Source organism: Vombatus ursinus, unplaced genomic scaffold (assembly GCF_900497805.2).
Source record: "Vombatus ursinus unplaced genomic scaffold, bare-nosed wombat genome assembly UNPS02005286.1, whole genome shotgun sequence".
Lineage (NCBI taxonomy): Eukaryota > Metazoa > Chordata > Mammalia > Diprotodontia > Vombatidae > Vombatus > Vombatus ursinus.
In genome coordinates, this window is record NW_020945064.1 from 7224819 (window position 1) to 7239071 (window position 14253).

Below are 14253 nucleotides of genomic sequence, written 5' to 3' on the forward strand. Positions count from 1 at the left end.
TCTCTCTCTCTCTCTCTCTCTCTCTCTCCCCCCCCTCCCCCTCTCTCGCTGGTTATCCCTTGAGTTTAAATTTCTTTCCCATGAAGCTGTTTCTCTCAATTTCCTCTCAGCCTTGCCATACTTTAGCCTCTCTCCTTTGACAGGAGGGGTGCAGTCTTAGCAAACAGCCGCCATAGTTGATCTGGGCATCCCCCAAGATCTTCCACACAGTCTGGGTTTTTTAGCATCTGCAATATTGCTGTTTTGGCGGGCATGCTGTAAAAATGGACCCAGGACCTCTTGCTGGGCTTGCCGTAGAAGTTATTCTCAGTCAGGGACAGGCTGAACAAAAGGGCCTCGGCGGTGTCTCTTGGATCCTCTGGTGAACCTCCATGCCCAGGGTAGCCTGGGAATGTGGGATTTATCAAGGTGACTGATCTGCCAACTTCCCATACCTAGACCACTGCAAACATGGGGAAAGGATCCAGGAATCTGGGCTGGTAGGCCGGAAGTCGCAGGATCAGACCCTCAGAGGTCACCTAGGCTAAGAGCTCCAGTGATTTGCCTACAGCCACACAGGGAACAGAGCTGAGATTTAAACTCTGACTAAATCTAATACGTATTTCAGGACATCTCCATACTACTCAATTTTTTTTTTCTCTCTTTAAGTGTCTAATGCCAGGGCCAGATGCGAGATAAATAATTCCTAAGACGAAGAGAGGAAAGAGCGTTGAATCAGAAGCAGGAAGGGGTCTAGAAACTGAATCTCCCTCTTCTCTTCCTCCACCCCACGTTTTACAGATGAGAAAACTAAGGCCCAGAGAGGGGTTAAGTGCCTAGCCAAGGGTCACACAACTCTAGTTAGAGTCTGATCAAACCTGGCATTTGATCCCAGGTCTTCCTGACTCCAAACCCAGCGTCCTATCTGCTGTACCACGTTACCCCCTCCAAGTAGCAGAGTCCTGCCTATGTGACCTCAGGCAAGCCACTTCCCTTCTCTGTTATTTAGTTTCTTTATTTGTTAATAATAATAATAACATCATCATCATCATCAGACCAGAAAACCTCTAAATAAGTTAACTCCCTTCCAGCTTTGGGCATTCACCTGACAAAATAAGATAACAGTAACTTACGTTTTTATCATGTTTTAAGGAGGCTTTTGTCACAACCAGCCTGTATGCAGATGTGACTTTGCTCATTTTACAGATAAGGAAACTGAGGCACAGAGCGGCTGAGTCGCACACCTAAGCTCACACAGCTACTAAGTGTTAGACCCAAGATTCAATCAAATAGCATGTTGCCTCATTCTAAGTCAGGCTGGAGAAGCTCCTGCAAAGCCTTCCAGCCCCCAACAGTACTGCTTCTACTGCCATGGCTAATTATATTCTCTAAAAATGGCCTTCTCTACCTGTGCCACCTACCTCCTGGCTCCCCGGTTACTTGAGAGTGGAAAGAGGCTTTGAGGGGAGGGAAGGAGAGGGGAGATTCTGCTGGGAGATGAGATTCATGAGCCCCTCTCTATGGGTTTTATCTGTTCAGACCCCCTGTTCTCCACCCTCATCCCGGGACTGATATTTGGTCTAAAATCAGTCTGAGGCCTGTTGTCAGACTCTATCCTCATTCCTTTGTCCCCTGATCTACAGAAGCTAGATACAGCCACTGACCGTCCCACCCCCTGCACCTGGGGTTCAGGGGCCACACCTAAGACCCACTGAGAAGACAGCGTGATGGGATCAGGGAGGGAAGAGGTCAGGTCCCGATACTCTAATTGCTGGGTTCCCGGGGCATTATGGGCCAGTAAGAAAAGCACTGAATGACCGTGAGTGCTAATTCCAATTCTATCACTAATGAGAAACTAATTTGTCTTCTCTCTGGCTTAATAATTATATATGCAAAATACAGGGATCAGACCCAAGAGGTCTCTAAGCTCCCCTGTTGACCTGAGCTGACAGTCTGGGTAGATTAGACCCTTCTGTCTCTTCTGACTTCTGGTATCTGCTTGGTCTGCTGAATGTATGGTTTATCTATCTGGATTCCTAATCTTCTGCTCTTCCTTATCCCGGGCAGCCACATGTTACCAGGTACACGAGGCAGTGTGGTCTAATGGAAAGAGCACTGAACTTGGGAGAAGTGAGGAGCAGGTTTTTAACTACTTCCACTGGACTCAGTTTCCTCATCTGTTAGATGAGGGAGGTCACGGGGCAGCTAGGTGAGGCAGTGGATAGAGCACCGGCCCTGAAGTCAGGAGGACCTGAGTTCAAATCCGACCTCAGACACTTACTAGCTGGTTGATCATGAGCAAGTCACTTAACCCTGCTTGCCTCAGTTTCCTCATCTGTAAAATGTGCTGGAGAGAGAAACGGCAAACCACTCCAGCATCTTTGCCAAGAAAACCCCAAATGGGGTCACGACTGAAGTGACTGAACAGCAACAAAGTTCCTTTCTGAAGCTAATTGGATCCCGTCTGGATTCTCAGGGTTCAGCTGCAGGGAAGAGAGACTGAGCCAGGCTTCACCAGGTAGTGGCCTGGCGGTGGCATCCGCTGGGTACTCACTATTGACGACGGCGGTGGCCAGGATGGCTGCCATCCCTGCTTGCTGAGGCAGGAGCTGGATGTCTGAGTGCACAGTGGCTGGGTATTCAGGATCCCCAGGTTCTGTCTTCACTGGGTTGCTGGTGATGCCCCGGGGCTCCGCCATGAGGAACGTGTTCATCAGTCCAGCTTCGGGCACAGGCTTGGTTGTCTTGCACCAAATGGCCTCGTCTGGTGGGGAAATAAAAAGAATCGACATCAGCAGGGGCATAGAGGGGAGGGGGAAGCTCTTTCTCCTTCCCCAGCAAGGCCTGAGTCTTGAATTTCGGGCCTGCTAGGCAGGCTGGGCTGGGCTGTCTCAAGCTTGGCCGTACACCCTGGAAGACTCCTAGCCCAGCCTGAAACATTTGCTGGCCTATGAAACAGCTGGGCCTGGGGGGCAAGGAGGGGAGAAAGCTGCTTGCTCCAACAAGGTCCCAATGGCCTGGCTGGAATCCTTCCTGTCTCCTCTCCCCCACCTCCAGCTCCGAGAATCTCTGCTACTCTGCTCTGGGCACAGTGGAGCAGAAAGGATCTGGGGAATGCGTCAAGGCCTCCTGGGCCAATTCTGGGGATCAGGGAGGAAACTGCAATCCAGGTGACGAAGCTCCACCTCTCAGAGACGGGAGGATCTGGCTTCTCTGTCATGGGACTTTGTTCTCCACGAGCCGGTGATTCGCCAGGCTGCCTGGAGATGGCGGCCTTGACCAAGCCCTCAATTCCTCAGCCCCGGGAAGCTTTTCAATGGGGGTGACCATGAGCCTGCCTGTTCCCTTGGCCTTCCAAGACACCAGTCTGCTGGGGAAGGGGGAGCCTTTCCCTTCCCTGCTCCAGAACCTTGGGGCCCTGAAGGTCCTCCTGACTCTTGACTGGGGGGTAGGGATGGGGAGGAGGACAATAAGGACCCAGCCTATCACTTCCTTATCCTCTACCTCCTTTCAGCTTCCTGGCACTATTAGTGGAATGGGGAAGGAGAAAAAAAAAAAACCCAAAACCCCTTAGGATGGGCGGGGAGGGGAAGCAGGGGACAGTCATGTTCACCCAAATGTTCCTATCCTACCCAAGGAGTCTCAGTGTTTCAGGGCCTGAAGATGAGGCCCCATTCCTTGATCAGGAAACCAGGTGGAATTCTAGAACCCTAAGCTGTTAAAAACTGAAAGAGAGCTTAGAACACATAACGTCAGAGCTGGGAGGGCCCTTAGAAGAGAGAATGTCAAGAGCTGGGAGGGAGTTTAGAATAAAAAATGTCAGAACTGGAAGGGAGCTTAGAACACAGAATGACAGAGCTATCTAATCTAATGCTTTTCATTAAAAAAAAAAAGCAGCCTATGTTCCCACAGTGCTTTCTAACCAACAATCCTGTGAGGTAGGTAGCAGTGCAATATTCTTCTCCCAGCTTTACAGAGGACACTGAGGCAGAGAGAGGCAAGACAGCTTAGGCTTATAGATTTAGAGATGGAAGGGCTTTAGAAACCCTCTTGTCCAACCCCTTCATTATCCTGATGAAGCAACTGAGTCGGAGAGTGGCTAAGTGACTGGCTTGGGGTGGTCATACAAGGAGAAACCAGGCCCTGGACTTAGAGCCCCTGACCCCACATCTTGTGTCCCTTCCCCTCCCCTGGGCCTCCCCTAGTCACAGTGGCAGAGCCCAGCCCAGAACCTTGGTGTCCTGACTTCTAGTAAAGGGCTCTTTTTTCTCCACACATTGTCCCCAAATCAGGAAGCAGTAACCCGTCATATTTTGAACAAGACGATCCTGAACCATGAGTGCTTTTCTCATCTGAAGGGACAGTTTCGTCCTAAGTCATCCACACTTTCTAGAGACTCAGTGCCCATACCTTTTCTGATTGCACCAGAACATGTATCTAGGGCCACAGAAGAGAGCAAAGGGCCATGACAATGCTCAAACTCCAGGCCTGGGCCTCAGGAGCACAGAATCCTGACCCCTGAGATGAGAAGCCATGAGCTGCTGCCATCGCTAATACCTGTTATCTTACTTCTCTTTGGGACACCTCTGGCTGCCTTCCTATCTACTGTCCCATGGATCCTCAGAACACCCCTCCCGAGGTGGTAGAGAGATTATCTCCATTTAACAGATGGAGAAACCAAGATCCTGAGAGAGGAAGGGACCTACCCAAGGTCATACCATGAGCCACGGACAAAAGCAGAAACAGAATCCAGGTTGTCCAGCTCTCTTCTCTAACCTACCTGGCCTCTTGGGAACAATCAGAAACCTGGGGTTCATATTTCTGGGATGTGAGGAAGTAAGATTGATTTTCTTGTACAGTTCGACAATGAGTTCCAAATTCCTGGAATAAGTACCTCTCCTCTTCAGGGGACTACTTTGAAGGAGACAATGATCACTCAAACAGAGAGCTCCGGTATGCTTGTTAAGATCTCACTCACATTACTTTAGACATGCCTGGCACATTCCTGGACCCAAAGAGTTAGGCCTAGAGATTCCCCAGGGCAGGGGGCTTCACCATGTCCTTCAAAGCATCCCCCATAAGCAGCTGCTAACTCAAGCACTCCTGTGTTTCCCCCGACTCTAACTGTCCTCTCCTTGCCATCTCCATGGTCTCAGTTTCCCCAACAGCATTCTCACTCAGTCCAGGGCTTGAAAAGCTTTTCCCGATCCCTCCAGCCAGGCCATTAACCTTTCTTCACTCACTGGTCAAACCTCGCTTAATCTCTCTTACCCACAGCTGAACCCTGAGAACCCAGACAGGATTATCTTTTATTTGTGTTTTGTTTTATATCTTGTATCCTCTGAGTGACTCCAGGTAAGTCACAGCCTCCCTTGGCCTCAGTCTCCCCCTCTGTAAAAGGAAGGGGTTAGACTATCAGAGGTGTCAAACTTACAGATGGAGGCAGCAGATGGCTCACAAAACTCCCCAGAGCTGTCTGAACCAGATTAAAATGTAACTGGGAAATGTTTAACAAAAGAAATAAAAATACAAAACAACATAGAAAATGTTCATTTGTGGTTTTCTTAGTCAATATGCAGTCCACAGAGTTCTTCCTATATGCATTTGACAGCATTGGGTGAGATGAGCTCTGAGGTCCTTTCTAAACTCTAAATCTATGGTCCTGGAGCAGCTAGGTGGCACCATAAAGATAGAGCACCAGGTGTGGAGTCAAGAAAACCTGAGTTCAAATCCAGCCTTAGATACCTACTAGCGTGACCCTGGGAAAACCACTTAACCCAATTGCCACCCCCCCAAAAAAAAACAAAAACAAAAACAAAAAAACAAAATCTATGGTCCTTTGATTTTACTATGTAATGGCATTTTGGGCAAATTACTTCTGTCCGGGTCCTAGTTTCTTTAGTTATCAAGCTATCTGGTAGATGGAGGGAAGGAGGCTCAAAGGATTCAGTTGGGTTGGGGATGTTTTTTTATTTTTTCATTGGGAAGCATTTGAAAGAAAGGAGAGTACTGCAAAAATGTTCAGAACTTCTAGGGGAAATCCCATGAACCCAGAGAGAGAGAACTTCCTACAGTAATCAAGGCATGCCCAGTTGTTGAGTAGTTTGGCTGCCTGTTTGCAGGAAATGAAGGGTGAGGCCCAGCTGATGAAGGTCTCTCTCCCTCCCTCCTCAGCTCCTCTCCATCCTGTTTAGAGGGTCCTGGGTCAGTCAGTGGGGGATAGCCAGAGCTTTCTCATTCCCTACTCTCATTCTTTCTCCCCACCTCAGAAATGTTCCTTCAGCTCCACCCTATCACTGCTTTTCCCCAACCCTTACTTAGCTATGGCTTTTGGGTGGTGCCTATGTCTGCACAACCCCCCCCCCCCTTCCCATGCCTTCCTGATTCCAGAATTCTTCTGTTCCACCAACATTCCTGCAGAGAGTGTGGATGTTTGATTGTGTGAGTGATGCAAGGCCACTGAAACCAGCTAGAGAGGCAAGATGGCGGGAGACTACAGAGTGGTCTAGATTCTGCAGAGGTGTCAAACTCAGGCCCACAAAACTGAACTGATCAAACTATAACTGGGAAATGTTTAACAATATAAAAAAAATACGTTACTATTGTTCAGTTGTGTCCAGCTCTATATGACATGGCAAAGACATTGGAGTGGTTTGCCATTTCCTTCTTCAGTGAGTCCCCATTTTTTACAGATGAGGAACTGAGGCAAATAGGGGTTAAGTGATTTGCCCAGGGTCACACAGTGTCTGAGGTCAGCCTAGTGCTCTATCCACCGAGCCACCTAGCTGCCTCCACAATACAACATAGACAATGTTAATTTGTGGTTTTCTAAGTCAATATGCCACCCACAGGGGAATTGAACACCACTAGTCTAGAGCACTGAGACAGTTAGGTTAGTTCCATCCATAGATGGAAGAGATAGTCAGGTAGACGGGGAAAATGTTGGAGAGAGGCAAATAGAAGAAATAAGAGGGAAGAAGAGAGGGAAAGAACAGAAGGGGAGGAGAAAGAAATAGAGAGGGGGGGAGGAGAGAGAAAAGAGGTGGCTGAATGAATGAAAATACAGCCTAGCTGTGTGACTCTGGGCAAGTCACTTAACCCCAATTGCCTCACTAAAAAAAAAAAAAAAAAAAAAAGCATTTATTAAAGTGTTTACTATATGGCAAGCACTATGCTAAACACGGGGGAATCCAAAGAGAAGCAGACGGTCCCTGCTCTCAGGCAGCTCCCATTCTAATTCGGGTGACAGCACGTATAAGCAGGTACAGCTGCAGGGCAGATGGAAAGACCTGGTGGTACTTAGGATACACAGCCAGGGCACTCTGCATGTTGAGGGGGAAGAGAAAGGGAGGTTCTATGTTATCTAAAGGCAGAAACTTTCAGAGCAGCAGGAGGCATCTAGCACTCCTATTCAACAAGCATGGGGCAGACAGAGCTGATCCTCAATGTCACTGGCTTTAAGGAGAACGAAGGGACTGTGCATCTAAACAGACTCAACCGGACCACTCTGGGCATGGCATCCAATCCTTCTCCTTGGTTCTATGAACTTTAATGGAAGTGCTATGCTGACGATGGCATTAAAACACACACACACACCCCTCCCATATCATACACCCCACAACCCCTTGAGTTTTAAGCTATTCTTGAAACATCACTTCTAGGAAGTCTTCTCTGGGTAATTGGTAGGGAGGGAGACAATTTCCCCTTCACCCCACCCTTTCTAAACATGACTCTCCCTTCATCCACATCCTTCTCAGATCATGTGCTCGGCCCTCCGCTTGCACAGTCCCATGGATACGTCATTAATTTTTTAAAAAGTATTTAATTTGTGTCTTTGCTCAATGTTTGTTCAGTTGTCTGAAGTCATTTATATCTGTCTGCGACAGTGTGTCTGTCTCAGATCGTAAACCCCCAGAGGGCAAGGACCGTATCTGTTTAACTCACTCTGGACAGTCCCAGGCAGAGTGCTGTGGCCAGATAGGCCGCTAATAAATGGGTCTGGATGGGGCCAATGATGGAAGTGATAAAGGGAGGCAGGTTGGTGTGGTACACAGAGGTCTGGCCTGAGAGGACACAGACTTTGGATGTAGTACCCACTCCACTGGCGGATAGTGACTGTGCCCCTGGGGGAGAACCCCTCTCCTTATGGAGACTCAGTTTTCTTTTCTGTAAGATGCAAAGGGCTGCCTCCTAGGACTCAGGGCTGGACAGGATCACTTGATTCAATGTCCTCATTTTACAGACAAGAGAACTGAGGCCCAGAGAAGGAATATGACTTCCCCAGGGCCACACAAGTAGTAGATAACATCCCAGATTCTCCCATCATCTGATTCTGGTTCAGTATAGGGGCTCCTAGGAGCTAATGGAGGTAAGGTGCTACATGATATAGACCAATGTACACATATACATTTGTATCTGTAGATATGACAGGCATCATGATGTTATGGCTAGAGAGCTGCCCTCAAAATCAGGCAGGCTGTGTTACCCCAGACCAATCACTTACCCTCCACAGGTCCCCAGATAACTCTCTCAGACTCTCAGTTATACAACAGATACCAATCTGTACCCATGGAGGCAACTCTGTTATGGGAATTTACCATGCCAATGAAATCATAAGTCTGAGCCAATGGGGAAAATATTATCCATCCATCCATCATTAATCTACTGTTTGTCCCTCCATCCATCTATCCATCTATTCATCTATCTATAGATATATCGATTAGAATAGGGCATGAGCCCATGATTTCACAGATCTAGGGAATCCCCAGATGATGACACTCTCTCTACCAATGCAGACTGGAAGTTTCTCTGAAATTTGTGGTTTTAGAGAGTGGTCTAGATTCTGCAGAGGTGTCAAACTCAGGCCCACAAAACTGAACTGATTAAACTATAACTGGGAAATGTTTAACAATATAAAAAAATACATTACTATTGTTCAGTTGTGTCCAGCTCTATATGACATGGCAAAGACATTGGAGTGGTTTGCCATTTCCTTCTTCAGTGAGTCCCCATTTTTTACAGATGAGGAACTGAGGCAAATAGGGGTTAAGTGATTTGCCCAGGGTCACACAGTGTCTGAGGTCAGCCTAGTGCTCTATCCACCGAGCCACCTAGCTGCCTCCACAATACAACATAGACAATGTTAATTTGCCACCCACAGGGGAATTGAACACCACTAGTCTAGAGCACTGAGACAGTTAGGTTAAGTTACTTGCCCAAGGTCACATCACCTATCTATCATCTATTTAATTCTTGTCAGAGGCAAAGCTTGAACGCAGGTCCCCCTTGTTCCCTGCTGTCCCTCTATGATGGGCTATTATTATTAGGATGATTATAACTGTAAACAGTGAGGGACAGTGGAAAAGGGCACTGAATGTGTGGTCGAGGGGCCTGCCTTTGAATCGTGGCTCTGCTACTCACTGTGTGACCTTGACAAAAGTCACTTAGCCTCAGTTTATTCATCTGTAAAACAAAGAGATTGCAGTAGATGGCCTCGGAGGTCCCTTCCAGTGCCAAATTCTCTAAGCCTGTGAACACATGGCTTGAGGATGGTATGACCGTGACCCGGGTCTGGAGTGACAAAGGACAGAAGTAGGGACACCGGCTGACCCAAAGAAAGGTCCTTCTTTGGGACGGGGGCTCGTGGTGCTGTTCTGTTAAGGGGCAGCCCCACAGAGCAGTCAGGACCCCTTCCATCCCCCAAGGACTGCATGCAATACCAACCCTTTCTGAAGATCACCGAGTTGGCATCTGTTTCACTGGAGACCAGGGGGAGCTTCGTCAGCCAGCAGCACTCCTCTCCCACCAGCAGGGTCATGGGTGGGCTCTGTCAGGGGCAGAAACATGAGAAAGAGGGCATGGGTCAGTGATGTCACCGGCACATCCTTCAGACAGAGCTGGGGACAAAGCAATCACAGGATGAAACGGGATGCATTGGCCGGGCCCTTTAACCCACTCTGAGCATAGCTTGGACAGTCGGGGTTGGGGGCTGGGTGTTGGGTGGTGGCAAGGGTCTGGGGGAGGGACTTCTCAAGACTGATACTACGGAGAGCTCTAAAGCAGACTGGCTAGGCTGGCCTCAGGGTCATTCCTTATCAGGTAGACATGAGGTTCTTATCCTGGGGTACACGGACTAGAGAGATTTTGGCAGGGGTGAGGAGGGTGTCTGTGAACTTGAATGGGAAAAAAAAAATCACATCTGTATTTTTACTGATGTCCAACTACAATTTAGCTTTTCCTTTGATTATGAATGTAGGCATTAAAACAATTCTCAGAAGACATCTGTAGGCTTTTCCAGACTACCAAAGGGATCCATCCAGGACACGAAAAAAGTCTATACTAATCTTGAATCGTATAGAACAGGAAACTGAGGCCCAGAGAGTAGAGGTGCTTTGTCTTGGGTCAGAGAGGTGAGAAGCAGAGCTAATATTTGAATAAAAGGTCTTCCAACTGGAGATCCTTTGCAGCATAGACTGCGGGATTGAAGGCAAGACTTGAGTTCAAATCCAGCTTCAGACCCACGTAACTTGTCTGCCTCAGTTTCCTCATCTGTAAAATGGGAGTAATAATAGCACCTACCTCCCAGAGTTGTTCTGAGGATTAAATGAGATCCTTTTTGTAAAGTGCTTAGCACATAGTAGGTGCTTCATAAGCGCTAGTTATTATTATTATTGTTATTAATTTTGGCACCATGAATACGTCCTTCAGTCATCCCTCTTTGGATAAGATGGAGGTGGTGAGTCTAGGGTGGGCTTGGTTTGGTTTGGGAACGTTCTAGAAGTTGGCCTAAGCTTCAGTCTTCTCCACCCCCGTAGGCAGGCAGACCCAGCAGCAGCTGTTGTAGTAATCCAAATGCGAGGTGATGAGCACCTGCATTGGGGGTGGCAGTGTCAGAGGAAAGGAGGAGGTATATTTAAGAGATGTGGCAAAGGTGAAATCGATAGCTTGGATAAGGTGGGTGGGGTGAGAGATGGTAAGGAGTAGAAAATGAGACTCATGTCTTGGTGAGCCTGAGGGATGGAGATGAGGGTGGTACCCTCTCTGTTGGTCAGGTATTTTATAGACAATGACTCTTAAAATTTTTTTTCTTTTTACTTCTACCATATGTTAGACTTTTTTTTTTCCAAAAGTCTCTGACCTGCATTCAATTCAATTAAACAAACATTTATTTAGACAGGCAAGGCAGGGATTATTGATCCCATTTTACAGGTGAAGAAAGCAGAGCCCAGAAGAGAGAAGTGTTACCACAAGAGCATCCCTGTTGATTTGTGGGGCAGGCAGGCAGCGGGTTGCTGCTAATGGTTCTAATGAAGGCTGCAGCCTGCCTCTCACTCCAAGGCTGCCTAAAGGCAGCTTATAAAAGCTGAGATAGCCTAGATTTCTTGGCTGCTTAGATTGGTCCTATTACCGTAAATGCGCTGTTCAGTGTTAGAACAGGAGGCACAAGCTGGTGATGGATCCTCCTTGTGGCACAGCTCTTGGGGTCTGAGGCCACTGGTTCCCTTGCTCATGTCCCCATCCCCCATGTTTCTGTCTGCCTTTCTGTATGCTATATATATCCCTAGGGAAAGCCTTGGGGCTTGAGGTGTGAGGGCTTGAGGGGCTTTGACTCCTCAAAAAACTGGAGGTCTTGAGCATGACATAGACGCAAGGTCTTGGCAGTGAGAAGGCTGTGTCACGAGCCTCGACAATTCCTCTTTATTCCCAAGAGCCCCCGGCAGTCCGAGGTTGAGGCCCCTTGACTGAGGAACCCGCCCCAAATCACACGCTGTTTGGAAGAACAAGGATCAGAATGTAAATCTCCTCATTCCCAGCTTCATTTTTTTTTCTTAGCACACTGCCCTTAAACCCCCTTCTACAAGCCGTATGGGGCACACCCATCAGTTTTGAAGGGAAAAGATCACTTGTACCACTCCTCTCCAACCAAACCCTTGTCTGACTCCCCTGCCCCACCCCAGGCTGTTGGCTGCTCATCCTCCATGAAAGATGGGCAGCTTATCGTGAACCAGAGAAACGCAGGCAATGGACTTGTTATTTCCTCTGGCATGACCCATGGGGTCTAGCTGTCCTCCAAGCACCGGTAGTAGAGGAAACATCAGTCACCTAACCCCTAACCTCAGCCGGGTGCCAGGGAGAAGGCTGGGGAATAGCGGAGAAATAGGGGCTGGGAGAGGGGCAGGCATGTGACTCATCCCTACACTGAGCAGGAGGCTTTGGTATGGGACCAAGAGCCAGAGAATGTTTGAGTTCAAAAGGACTATTCAGACTTTGGAGAGTGCCTTAGAACACAGAATGTCAAAGCTCAGAGGGCCTTTAGAACAGAGAACATTGGAGCTGGCAGGAACCTTAGACTAGATAGGAGCTGGAAAGGATCTTAGAACAGAGAATGGTATGGCCAGCTGGGACCTTAGAGCGTGGAATGTCAGACCTGAGAGAGACCTTACTCTTGGGCTTAACCCCATTTAACCTCCATGAGCCTCAATTTCCTCATCTAGATGGCTTCTTGGGTCTTTTCTCAGCTCTAGACATGCAGTATTAGGACCCTAGCATATAGCTCGTTTTACTGAGGAGGAAACCGAGGCATAGAGAAGAGATACCAAAAGTAAGGTATGGGGCCAGAGTGAAATGGAACTTGGGTCTCCTGGCTTCCCATAAAGCCATGAAAAGCTGTGTCAGTTTAAGGGAAGAGAAAGGAAGGATGGAGTCCAGGCCAGCAGGGACCAGATGATGGCAATTGAGTTTTCAAGCCTGGGGCTCTTGGCAGGGTTCTCACAGCACTTTCAAACTAGGCAGTTTGAACCTGATTCCTGACAAGGGCTAAGAGCTGTAGGAGACACCAAGGGGCACCCAAGGTGGACAGAACTCCTTTGCCCAACTCGTGGCTTTGAGCAAATACCACACCCTTCACTGAACAGCCCAATCTGGCTGGACAACATCTGTATCAGCACATGGGGGTGGGGGTGTGTGTGTGTGTGGGGGGGTGTGTGTGTGTGTGTGTGTGTCCTATAGAGCTGGGAAAGCAACTGTCCAGCCAGATAGTGCATATGGCAACTTCACCTTGTGGCTCACCTGAGGCATCTGAAGTGGCTCAAGTCCCCTGACCCAGGTCCTAAAACCTCGTCTGGGTCACCATGACAATAACCTCTCACCTGGGAGGAGAACAGATGCCCATGGCGGTTAACATGCCTGCCTTCTGGGACCAGCATCGCCATTTCCTGGTTGGGTGAACTTGGGTCAGTCATTGAACCATGCTGGGTCTGTTTCCTCACCTCTTAAATTGGGCTCAGAATCCCAAATTCACAGGGTGAGAACCAAAAGACATAATGGCTCTGGAAAAGTGTAACAGATGAGACAGATGACTAGCACACCCAGAGCTGGATGTCACGGGTCTCCATTCTCTGCCCAGGTGAGAGGTCGCTGCGTCTGTGAGCCAGCAAGCCCAGCCAGGTTCCATGCCATTTCACGCTCCTGACGGTGAAGCTGGTTGAGAAGCCAGTCACTGAGAGCAACTGTGCTTCAGTTTTACCATCTGGGTTATTTGTCCCTCATTGATATTTTCTGGTTTCCTCCCCACTGACTGATGGAGTGACATCTCACCAAGTCCTCACGGAGAGCCACCTCATGAGAAGAATGCAGCGAAGTCTAATTTATCTAGGAGGGTTGGAGTAGGGCTCTGCCTAGAGGCAGAGGGGCGACCTAAATGACCTCACTGGTCTTTTCCAGCCCTAAGCTTTCTACAAAAGCATGTACAGTCATTGCAAACAGTGACAGAGAGCAGGGGATCATCTCCCCTCCCTGAGAAGCCCTACAGTCACGTGCTTCTGAGGGGCTGACCAGGCAGGCTCCCCTCACGCTATTGTCTCCACATCCAGGTCAGCTCAGGGCAGAGGAGCGGGGTGTGTTGGGGGAGAGGTGTGGAGAAGGAAACCTGCTCCTCTATTTGGGAAAAGCCTTGTCCTGGGAGCCCACAGCATCTGAGGCTCAGCAGCTCCTGTTTGTGCCTGGCCGGAGCCCATCTCTGTCTTCATATGTCTCTAATGAATATTAATGAGTGGAGGAGGGTAAAAAAAAAATTAATCTGGCTGATCCTTCGATGGCTGCTGCAGTAACGATATGAAATCTAATTATTCGTCCCAATATTTCTAAACCCTCAAACTGAGACTGACAGTCTCCTGGTCGGTTTAAAGCTTATCACTCCAAGGAGCAGAGTGTTCACAGCTTGATAAAAACACACACACACACACACACACACACACACACACACACACACACACA

General features: G+C 48.5%; 1 protein-coding gene across 1 annotated transcript in view; it reads right to left on the reverse strand.

Moving 5' to 3' along the window:
• Positions 1-14253, reverse strand: part of ZFPM1 (zinc finger protein, FOG family member 1) — a 196091-nt gene that overhangs the window by 9524 nt on the left and 172314 nt on the right. The window contains exons 5-6 of the mRNA XM_027847467.1: positions 9703-9805; positions 2534-2743 (exon numbers count right to left, since the gene is read on the reverse strand). Coding sequence (XP_027703268.1) covers positions 2534-2743; positions 9703-9805 — 313 coding nt within the window. The remainder of the gene's footprint in view (positions 1-2533; positions 2744-9702; positions 9806-14253) is intronic.